This window comes from Taeniopygia guttata, chromosome 1A (genome assembly GCF_048771995.1).
Source record: "Taeniopygia guttata chromosome 1A, bTaeGut7.mat, whole genome shotgun sequence".
NCBI classification, from domain to species: Eukaryota; Metazoa; Chordata; class Aves; order Passeriformes; family Estrildidae; genus Taeniopygia; species Taeniopygia guttata.
In genome coordinates, this window is record NC_133025.1 from 51,828,485 (window position 1) to 51,840,750 (window position 12,266).

A 12,266-nucleotide genomic window follows, 5' to 3' on the forward strand; every position below is an offset into this window, starting at 1 on the left:
GAGCAGACAAATATAATACATAATGCATGATAAGAACTACTCTCCTGCTCAACCCAGTGAGGCAGACAGAGGCTGTATTAGCAGTAGCAAACCGTACAGTGCCAGGCTCATTCTCCAGCAGCTCTGTCATGGCCCAACCACAGCTGTGCTATCAAGCTCTTCTAGCCTCCAGTGTTCTGTGGGCATGCCTGCAGACTTATGGTGGTTCCATGTTGTGCTTGGGAATTTGCTTGGAAGAAGCTTATTCATCTTGAGACAGAATATGTCAGAGATTGGTCTAATAATTCAACAGTATAGGTGTATCAGGGCCAGTGTCCTTGCTATGTCATTGTTCTATTTACTTGTATAGATGTGGCATGAGATGCCAGCTGCAGGGTGATATTTCCCGTAATCCTCATTCTTCTCTATGTCCAAAGTCCCTCCTGAGGCATTAATAAAGATTGTTAACTGTACTTTTTAAAAAGTATAAAAAAAGGATCTTTCAAAGAAGTCCGACTATGCCTGGTCCTCTGTGCTGCTATTTCTATAGCATTCAGTGCTGAAGAATGGCGAGAAGGAAGGAGGTGGTGATTCATTGCCCAAGAGCTTTCAGGAGCCCAGAGAGTATTTCAAATATTTCAGTATCCCATTGCCTGTACCAGGCAGCACCAATGGCTCACTGCTTGTGCCAGCATCTGACATGGCATTGCCAGCCAAGTCTGCATGCAGTCATTGGCATTTACAAGGCCATGAGGCTTACAAGGAAACTTTGGAGCAATTTCTGTGGCAGGCAGATATTTCTCAATGAATGTACTAATAAGCCCAGGACCTGCTTCTCATTTTACACTGACATAACTGCACCACTCTCAGATGTGCTACAGAAGGCTGTGAAATCACAACTAAGGCCTTGGAGTGATGTGGGGGCCTCCCAGCTTTGCAGTCGGGGCACATGGCTTCCCTGTGTGTAAAAGTCAGGGTGAGAACCATATACACTTTGTCCTTCGGTGACAGAAAACTACCTGCAGCAGACTGTGTGGTGAGATTAGAGACCAGCAGTAACTGGGGCATGACTGGCTTCAGTGAAACTTGTTGCAAAAGGTTATTTTCTTCTGTGAAGTTTAGGGAAGTTTGTTGTCTCCAAAGAAACCCCATGCTGCCCATTTTGAAATCAGTGAGAATTCAGAGTTTTCCCAAAAAAGGGGATACAGTCAAACCTACCAAGTAAAGAGAGGTTTGTTGGCCAGTATCTTGTGAACCACAGGGATTCTTAGAAGAGGGATGGCTTTGAAGACTCCAGCACAAATTCATAAAGTATTTTATTTCCCATCTATCTCCTTATATATTTTACCATAGCTTGGATGCTACAGTTAACTGTATTCACCATCTTTTCCTTTGCAATGTGCTTACATATGGGATGGAATTTTCTAATTAGAGAAAAATACAGCAAAAGGCACAAAATTCAGGTCAGGGGGAAAAAGAAACTCAAGAGTTTCTCCTTCTCTTTCACTGCACCCCACAAAAAATATTTGGACAGTTTCTTAACATAAGGAGTTGGGAGAATGTATACACTCTCCTAGCAAAAAAGGAAAGATAAGAAGCTTCCTTAAAGGCATCACTGCAAAATTGCCAAGTGAACATCATGCATTAAGGAATCATAGAAATTTTCTATGTAGTCATAAAACCTTTAAAAAAACTGCTTGTGATTTGATATGTGATAATGGGGATTTATCAACCAGGACCGCTGGATATGTGTGTGAATACAAGCACACACATACTGCATTTTAAGTTTTTTTTGCTGAGCATCTGTTTGTCTTGATATGTAAATATAATTCCCACACTTGAAGCTCCAAATAAATGAGAATAATATCAAATGCTCACACTCCTATTCTCCGCTAGGGGAACCCAAATATGTCCTGTCTCAAATAAAGAAGTTACATAACATTAGAGGTGGAATCAGTGACAAAATGTTCCGGTTTGTGCTTACCCCATTTTATTCACTTCCATGACCCATTCTAACCACAGCAAGTGTTAGGAGCCCTGAAACATTGGTTTGTGGTTTGTTTACTTGAGGATGTGGGGATTAAGTCATATACTGCTGTTGGGGTTTCTTTTTTTTTTTTTTTTTCTCTTTTGTCTTACTTTTTTAAAGCAATGGGAGAATCAAAGAATATTTTTTGTGACCCTGCTGCCATCTCATCCATCAACTGCCTCACTGCTTCAGATGCCACCTGTATATAATGCTGTCATGATCCAGCTGTCCTTGAACTCCTCCTGTCACAAATATCTCACTGCTCTTCACATCATACCCCCTATCTCCTCCTTCCTCCTGAGACCTTTGCAGATACCTACTCCTCCTCAGGATTTACTTCAACTATCTTGAAAGCTGTCTTGAGGCCCTCTTTCCCCAGAGAATTATTTTTTTCTTCATTGTGCTCTAATTACAATACAGTAATCAGCACACAGGTGTGTGTCTTATAGGAATTCATATCACATGCAGCCCTGATCTTGCCATCCAGTGCTGATCTTCAGCTCAAATTTTTAGTAAGATAGTTCCATAAACACGATGACATAATGTCATGACATCATTATTTTCCTGTAGGTTTGAATCAGCTTGCTTGCTTTTACAGGAAATTATATGTTCACAGCTCCTTCAACTTAATTGACACCAGGGAAGTGTCACACACATCTCTTCCAACATTTAAGTCTAAAGTACGTGAATAACATTCCCATCATCCATTAGGTACCCACCCAAAACAGACTTTGTCATCATACAAGTAAAAGCAGCTAAGTAAACATAAAAATCAGGTTTAGAGCATAAAAGGGAAATTCAGAATATTACTTCTGTGGGAAGGGTAAAGGCAAAATTACAATACCTTATGCTATGGGGCCTTCTGGCCTGGTTGGAAACACTGGATGCCATGGTAATACAATACCAATGCTAAGAGAACAAAGTTTTAATGACTCCATCTCCCATCACCCCAAATCCCTCCTAATACGGGGGAGTTTTCCTCCATGATGTAATTGCAGCCTGTACTATTCATTTTAAGCATTGATTGGAAGGGTTTTACAGAAGAAATAATAGTACTAGAAACTGAAAGTTCACTGTATAAAAGATAAGGTGAACTAATGCACAAAACTATATATAACAGAAGGAAATTTTAAAAAAGGCATTCTACTTTGTTCATGGACTACAGGACATGAACTTAAAATCAGCATCTCTCTTGAGAGTCTCATAGGTTTCATAGAGTCATCAAATGTTAAGGGGTGGGAAGGGACCTTAAAGATCCATCATCCCTGCTGCCATGTGCAGGGACATCTCTCACTAGACCAAGTTGCTCAAGGCCTTGTCCAGCCTGGCTTTGAACACTCCCTGTCTAACATTCCTTCCTTCAGATCAGTTTAGATCCAACTCTGCTCTACTGCTCCACCGGTAAAGAATAGAGAAAATAGTCATAAATTTACAAGAAGTACTGAAGCCCTCATTATTTGTTGGAAAGGAGGGGCAGAAGGTAAAGGGGAAAGTGTCACAGTTGACAGCCACGCTGTTTTCAATAAAGGCTAATGTGTGCATACCAGCACTCATTTTACACACCACTGCCAAAACTGATAACCTGCAGAGTCATCTTTGCAGTGACACTACACACAGAGCAGAGCCCTGAAAATCAGGGGCTGAAATGGTACCCTTTGGGCCATCAGCGTTTTAAGTTGGACAAAACTTCCATGACTTTCTCTTCATTACTACCGAAGACATGGATGAGTTGCTTGTTCAGGATTCAAATTGCTGTTTGACTCTTAACAGGCCTCTACGTACAACAAGCTCTAGACATTTATGTAATCCTTGGCACCTCAAGGCTTTGTCACAACCTCTGGGAATACATTTGTAAGATTTTACTTCAAAGGGTTGAATTATGCATATGAACCAACACCCTGCATATGATCACTGAGCTAGCCGCAGCACTACAGTCCCATCCCAAAACCTGTCAGCTTCATCTATAAGAGTCTTGTCAACAGTTCATGCACATTTTGAAATTATCAAAGTGCTTTTTACTATTTTTCCAAGAAAAGAAGAGCCCTTGCGGCACATAGAAAGACACAGGTATATGTCTTTACATTGTTTCAGTAAAAACATGCTTTTCTTATTAAAATGTGATGCTATTCTGTGATTATAATAATCTTTTTTCCTGGGAAATTTATGACTCAGTATATAAACACTCATCTCAGGAGTCTGCCCTTGTCGTGGCTTTGGCCACCCGCAGAACTTCTCACTGTGTTTGTGTATGATTTGCATCAGAGTTGTGTGTATAATAGTTTCTCCCTTCTTTTGGCTTCCCTATCCATCTGGGTGCTTGCCAAGTATGCTGGCTGGACACCTTATTAGCAATGAAAATGGTACTTGAGTCCCAGCAAGACTCTGGTGGAAGCTGGAGGTCTCCCTGTTGACTGCAGTGGCGTTCCACCACATCAGCAAGGGCTTTCCAGCAGGTTGTTGTGGACTCTCGTTTTTTTGGTCCTGCAGACTGTGGAGAGCTTTTGATTACACTTAATTTCAGCACAGGCTAAGGGCACTCTACTGTCACTAGATAAACTCATTACATAATGCAGCTCTGTGCATGTGCCGTGCTCTCTTGTTAGTTCCCCATAAGGCAGGTTCATGTACGTGGAAATCTGATAGGTTTTCAGTGGCAGAGGCAGATTCCTGGCTAACCATGCCCCAGCATTTCTCTGGAGCCACAGCTTTCCCAGCAAGGCTACCACATGTTCACAGTCTGGAACTGTCTCACCTCAAGCCCCAAGTGCTATGCCTAGGCCAAGCCATATGTGACCCCAACATGCTGGTCACCCCTACATGGGATGAGATCAAGCCTTAGTAAGAAAGCTGAGCCCATGTTTTCAAGAAGCAAAGAGAAAGAGAGAAGTTTGCACAGCATGTTGTCATTGCTGGTGGTATTTTCCAGATTAACAGTAAACTTGGGTTGTTTACTGGATCCCAAACTTTCTTTGCATGTATACAGGAAAACAGATGCTTCCCATTCCCGGGCCCCATGCCCAAGCAGGCTCCCTCAGCAACATCACAGCAGGGGACAAAAAGCAGGGCAGCAGGGACATTGCTTCCTGCCTCTGTGTGCTTTGAGCAGGCGATAGAGCATTATCTATCCCGCACACTTCTCTGGCCTCCTTGCCAGGCTATCAGGCGGGCTCACAGCGTGCAGTTTGCTTTTCCTGCTCTGTAGGAACAGCTGCTGCCTCCGCTCCCAAACAGGGAACAGAGGCCAGGGCTTGCAAGCACTTTGGCTCAAACAGGCCACATGGGGCAGGGATGAGAGAGCTGGGAAGCGAGCCACATCTCCCAGAGCCTGAGCAGGTGGGTGCCCCAACTACTAGGTTAGCTTTCATCTTACAGCATTAAAGGCCTGGCATGGTCCATCCAGAGCCTGTCTTCAGTAAACCTCAGGTGCAGTACTCCAATTGATTCATTTATGCCAGCATAAATTATACTTCAGGCTCTTAAAATGAATTAAAGAGGCAAAGGTGAAATAGAGGACAAAAGCATATGCCTGGACTTATACTTAACCATTTGACTTCAAGATGGACGCCTATAAGTCTCTTGCCTCTTCTTCTGAAGTAGTGGCACTGGTCCCTGCCTGTGCCAGGGCTGTGATTTATTGTGCCTTCCTGTGGTCCAAAGAAGATATTTCTTTAGCTTTCTGCCTGAAGAAAGTGACACAGGCTGCTTGAGGACGTGATGCACTCACTGTTCCCCTCTCCTGTGACATTTCTTTATATAAGCAGCTGAATAGCAAAACATATCAGTGTTCATTACTAATTTTGTTATTTATAGTGAGCTGCCACAGATGGAGACTGCAGCACCATTCTATCTTTAGGGCGTAGTGCCTGCCTGTCCGTACAGACAATTGGTAATTAGCACAAGAACAAGTTGTTTATCTATTCTCAAACAAAAATAAATAGGAGACCCATTTATCCACCAAAATTCAACTGCCTCCCTTTTCCAGCTCTCCAGGTTAACTGCTTAATGAATAGTGCTCATCACTTCAAGCATTTAAGCAAAGATAAAAATGTCTTTAAAAGAAATTAAATATGCAATAAAAAATAGCCAGCTATATGCTGTACAAATAACATTTAGATGACAAGAATCACGAGCATAAGACAAGATGAAGGTCACAGGGATGCCAAGCAGAAGTGTAGAATTGGACCAACCAGTACATAGGGGAAATGTGGTGCATACTTATTCCTGACATGTACTTCCTACCAGTACAGCCACCCAGCTCTGAGCCAATCACTCCAAGTGACTCCTTGCATGAGCATGAAACTGGAGAAAAAGAGGCAGAGAGTGTGCTTGCAGTTCTTCAAGTAAAATCAATCCCACATGTGCTCTAAGATGACTTTGTATGCCTTGGATGGCAGGACCCTTCCCAATGGAAACACCACACAAGCCAGGGAGAACATATGACTTTTTTTTTATTATTTTTATTGCTGATTCCAATCCTTCTTTTATTCACTGTACCCAGCCCTGAAGGTGGAGAAGAACAGGCTTTATGAATAGATGGACTTCCTAAGTTGCACCTAAGTGTTAGCCCCACTTCCTTCTCTCCTTATCCTCCCACCCTCTCTGTGGATGGGAGGAGTGCACTCACTATTAAGGCCAAAGCAGTCTGTGTGGAGAAGGAACAAATACCCCTTGTCTTTCTCACCATTCAGTGTTTTCGGCATCTGAAAGTGTTCACTTACTCAAGCCTGCAAGTGCAACTGTGTTTTACATGCATATAGGTGTACACAAATCCTTATGTACAGAGTGGGAAAACTGCTATCACACAGCAGAAGTGGGTCAGATCAGAGGAATTCTGCCAGGCCTCCATTTTCAATCATATGGGATCCACTAAAGCACTATTTGCTCACTGCCCTACCATCCAGGCAAATTTTATTTGGCCTTCTTATTATCCAGTTTACAGCATCCAGGAAGGGGATAAAAGCTACTAAATAAAATAAAATTATTCCAAATACAGTGGCTGGGGGAAAAACAAACAAACAAACAAACAAAAATAATAAAAGGTTCCTTTTGTCTTTCAGCTCACAACTCCAAATTTTCCTGTAGTGGTCAAGCTGGGACATGCTCATGCTGGAATGGGGAAGGTAAGTAAAAGGAAAAAAAAATATATATATCTGGAAACAGATACATATGTGGTTCAGCATTCCTGTGATAGCACATGGCATGTGACCAGCCAGCCAAGGGGTTAAACCTCCCCACAACCTATCTGGGTCGCACTGGCTGTTCCTGTGGGAGAAAAGGCCTTTTTCCACTGTCACGCACTTGGAGACAGGCAGTGGGATGGGGTTGGAGGCTGTCTGGGATGAGGGAAGGGGGGTTTGTGAAGGGTGGGGGAAAAGCTGGCTGGGCTGAAGTCATTAGGCTTGTCTTTTATACATTTTCTCTTCTCCTGAAAGTGGTAGTGTTGTTTATTCAAGCACCTGTAGAGTGCAGCTACACCCCATAGTACTTACAATGAGGAGCTGTGGCACTGGGCTTCTTGAGTGCATTATGATGACCTTATTCAAAAAATGGGAGCCCTTCAGTTATTTTTTTCCTCCTTGCAAGGAAGAACAAGACCTTACAAAGCAGAGTGGCTGGTTGCCTGCCAAGGAATCCTGAAAAACAGTTCACTACCCAGAAGGACCTGTTTGTTTTTCCCAGGCTCCCTGGGATCTTTATTCCCCCAGTGAATTAGCAGTCTCTGTTTCTTGGGGTGACTGGGCTCCCCTTTCAGTGAGGCATCACCAGCACATTCCTGCTGCACTTGTGTCTCTTTCTTGCATTTATCTTTTCAAAAGGCATCCCCTATCTGTCTAAAACTTGGTTTGTTCAGAAGTACAAAATTGAGGTATCATCTCTGAATCCAAATGAGTGGTACGTGAACTTAGTAACTAATATGCCTGTCGTAGTGCCTCCCTAGACCTTCTCCTGGCTTTGCACTTTGCCTGAAAAATATATATAGTTACACCAAATTTAAACTTGGTACAATTTGTTTGCTTGTGCTCTGGAAACAGAAGCCCTTTCTGGCTTGCTGGATTGCACATGGAGCATCTAATAATCTTTCTTGTTTTGGTTGCAATGTTCCCCTGTCTGGATGATAGCTGCTGGGGAGGAAGTGAGCACAGATGCCTGTGACAGTGGTGGAGCTTTCAGTATCAAGGAACAAAGATGTAAATACAAAGGAAATGTTGATTAATATATTGGTGCTGCCTATGTTAAGCAGGCAGAGGTGTCATTGAATTAGAGTTGTGCAGACAGCCTAGAGGTGCTTGTAGGGAGCCACTAACTTGTTCCTAGGAAGGGTTTCATTAGCAAAAATCAACCAGGACAAGGCAGGAGGAAAATCTCTCCCTTGGGACAGCCTGCATGTCCCTGACTGCTCTGCCATTTCACCTGTAAGGCAGGGCTTCATGTGTCTCATGCACCAAGGATTCTTAGTGGCTACAGAAATGAGGGCAGAATCAGAGAAAAGTATTCCAATTTTAACAGCATTTCCAGACAAAACTCTCAGCAGAATATTGTCTTCTGCACCACACACCAGATCTTCTTCCACCTCATACTTTCCCTCCCTTTTTATTCTTTAATTATGTTGATTTTTGCTGTCACAAGTTAAGGAGGAAGAGAGTTTCTATTCAGACTCCTGGCACAATTGTACTCAGAAGTACAAGAAGGGTATGTAGGAAGTCGTTCCAGATAAAGATAGGCTAACAGCCAGCATCTTAGAAGAAAGAATTGGTCTGAAGCCAAGTTTACTTTAGTCCATTATGAAATTAATGACTACTAGCAAAGTCTGGATGTGCATTTGGGCACAGAGTTTCGACACTGCTCTGTTCAGTAGATGGGGAAGGTACAGGAAGCAAGGGTTGTTGACCTTATGGTTTTAGTTTGGGCCCTTCTCCAGCCACAAGCAACCAGGGAAAGTTGAGACTGATTAAATTTTCTCTCTTCAGGCTCACTGCATTTCATTGCACAGAGCAAAAAGAGAAGAAAGAAAGATAAAATAAAATAAAGAATAAATCAGTTGGTTTAAAATACAAGTAACAAGAATTTGTTTCATGATTTTTTTGAAACTGTAGGGTTCAAGCCGAAGTAGACTGACAAAAGAAACCACAGAAAATATCAGGAGAAATACAGAGAAGTGCATTTATGGGTATACTAGAAAATAACACCTACAGATTAAAAAAAATCAAACCTACAATAAAGTCATGCAGAGGAGGGAAGTTCCCAGGAGACATTATGGTGTTTTTAACTGTCATAATGCAAAAGCAATAACCAGTGAGATTAGAGAGAGCTAAATTATTTCCTTGCACTGGTTTTCAGAAGTAGAGATGATAACAGGAAATATCAGGTCTATAGCTATAAAATATACATAATATGAGAAGAGATAGGTTTGCTTTTGGTTTGATGTGTGCAACAAAGTAAATATTAATAAAGCACCTGCATCAGGTCATGTTTTGTATTAAACCAGTGATTGCAGAAACAAAGGATAGAATAACTGATGTATTAGCCAAAGTACACAAGTGAGTATTAAAATAGTACTTACTGCAACAAATGATGCCAAGACAGTGAGTCTTGTATTTGTACCTGTAATTGGTGCTTCAAAGGGCGTGAACATTCAGGTTACAGTGTTATTACAACAGAAATTGTCAAGGAAGTACTTACTTTTTCTTTTTGTTATTAATGATAAAATCACATGTAATGGGAGGCACCAATGCGTAGAAGAATGAGCAAAGATGGGAAGTCCAGGCACTGTTATTCTTTATTTGTCTGAGGCAGTGGCCAGGAGCCAGAAGAATTCTGGATGCAGAAAATGCCTCTTCCCCAAAGAGTTCCACCATCTGCTTTCAGGGGGACTTGTGTCATTTCACAGTTTTCCTCAGTTTCTCTGTGTTACATACCAGAGGAATTATAATGATTACCTGATACTTATTGCTAATTCATTTTCATAATGTTCTTGGCAGTGTAAATGCTGAATGTTTATTATTTTGCAATAATTGCTAGAAGGAGCATAATTATAATAGACTTTCATTTTCACATATTGTTTGTTTTGACATAATTTTCACAAAATTCACTCACCACATTTTTTAATCAGAGGGCTGAACAAAGAATCCTCAAAGCTAAAATAAAAAATAACCACAACAGGACTTGTACAAAATAGGCTCTATTGACTGCCTTCCCCTTAAGGGTGGGTCACCACAACTGTCTTTAGCTTGGGAGAGGAGCAGCTATTATTCAGGATCAGAACCAAAAGGGGTGGCAGTATACCATTCCTGAAAGGAATGCTCTTGCCAAGTGATGTGTGCGTGTGAGGTGCACATGGAGATGGAGAAAAGAAATTTGCAATAACAGGCATCTTTTGAAATTTCCATTGAGAAATGCAGAAACAATAGTTTCTCTATTGACTTGAACAGAGACACCAGTAATAGTCTTCACTCAGGAACAGACAATCTTCTCATCTAAAAACAGAACACATGCCCCTCAGCCCCTCCCATGGCAGTCGTTATCCTCCTTCCAAAATTTGGAGTCACTTCATATTTCCGTGGCACTGCAAGATCATAACAAGTGCTCTCTGTGCTGCTGGCCCTGTGCAGTATTGATACAAATAAAATATCTGTAGAAATACTGCTTAGACAACTGTTTACAATGGAGTCAGCAGAGAAGGACCTTTCCCATGTTGTACTTAAATTGCCCAGACTCACAGGATGAACAGTACTCAAGAAATCTTCCAGGGAAACCATGGATGGACACTGAGAGGAGATGTCTTTCCATGTGCAGAACAGAACGGCTGTTTACCCAGCAGCTCCTTAGAGGTCAAGGCATTTTTAAGCATTGTGCAGTTTGAGCCTACCTACCCCAGAAGTAATTGGGGGGGTCTCTGTTGAATAGGGACAGCACTGCAATGAGAAAGGAATAACACTTCTTCCAGACTCCGGATCTCAAAATGCCAGAGCCCATGGAAAAGAATAAAGCTCTGAGTGTGTTAGTATTTGCCATTTGTGTGTTAACATGACCCTACAGTGCCCTAGGAACAGAGCCCAGTATTGCAAATTCACTCAAAGAGCCTCTTCACCTCTTCCTGGTCAGATCATGAGAAGGAAACATATGCCAGATCTACAAAGAGAGGAAAACCAGTATCTGTTCATGTGACTTTACCTATATTTATATCAGTTTTTTATATATATGTATATTTTGCTACTCCTACTTTATTTTTAGACCTTTCTAATTAGGTCAGTTTAAGAGTCACTCCTGTCCCCTCCTGCCCCATAATTATGAAAACACCTTCTCAGTACAAATCCTGGCTCGGATGAATTTATTACATTGTAGAAGAAAAACTTGTTGTTCATAATAAGATGGTCAGAGTTATTTTCTCTCTTACTGGATGGGAAAGACTTCTCTGCTTCTTTTTTTCCCCCTGGTATAAATATAGCACAAACTAAACAGAGCCACTCTGTAATGTAAAAATACTGCAAGGTTTTTATCAGGAAGGACAGCTCGTCACCTTGTCTCTCTCGGGACTGGAAATAGAATGTTCCAAAAGTGAGAGCTTTGAAAATCCAGTATGCTAAAGGGGAAAGGAAGGGAAAGGGCTGCCTCAGTTTGTCAAGGAACAAATATTTTCTTTTAGAGAAGACAAATAATGACTTGACATGTAACATTCATTCACAACAGAGCAGCCCAATCACTGCATTCCCACTGACTCATGAGTGAGGATGTTCCAAATGTCTTGAAAATAGCAAAAACATCCCCATTTCTTCCACATCAGTCTGAAAACTTTTGCTGAACACATTAAACAGTGACTGACCCAAGGCACCAAGGACTACAGCAGCCAAGACCTGGGCTCTGTATTAGGAAGGTTCAAAGAATTGTGAGGATAATAAGGAAATGCAGTGCCATTGTGACTTCACTATTTTGGGGTGGGTCAAAGTTAGGCCTAAACTGATTGTGGTCAGTTGGATTGGGTATTTCCTGAGAAAAAGAGCATAATTTGAGGTAGAGGAATGGAGAGATTCAGGAAACCATCTGCACAGAACTGTTCCTGAAGACCCACTATCCCAAGATGGTAGGGTCCCTACAGAAAGGCTGAGAGCAGGCCAAGATGGACAAAAAAATCACAAACTTTGTGTGGCTTCACCAGTTTCTCTGGAGGAAAACACTCAGACCATGCACTTTCACAAGCCTACCAAGACTCAGTTAAACACCACATTGCCAAGTCCAGCCCTGGCTCAGCCTTGGACACTCA

At 41.9% G+C, this 12,266-nt stretch overlaps 1 protein-coding gene across 2 annotated transcripts in view; it reads left to right on the forward strand.

Moving 5' to 3' along the window:
• SYN3 (synapsin III) overlaps window positions 1-12,266 on the forward strand; it is a 191,048-nt gene that overhangs the window by 146,033 nt on the left and 32,749 nt on the right. For both annotated transcript variants that reach the window (XM_030263118.4, XM_030263117.4), the window contains one exon: window positions 7,066-7,128. In XM_030263118.4, coding sequence (XP_030118978.4) covers window positions 7,066-7,128 — 63 coding nt within the window. The remainder of the gene's footprint in view (window positions 1-7,065; window positions 7,129-12,266) is intronic.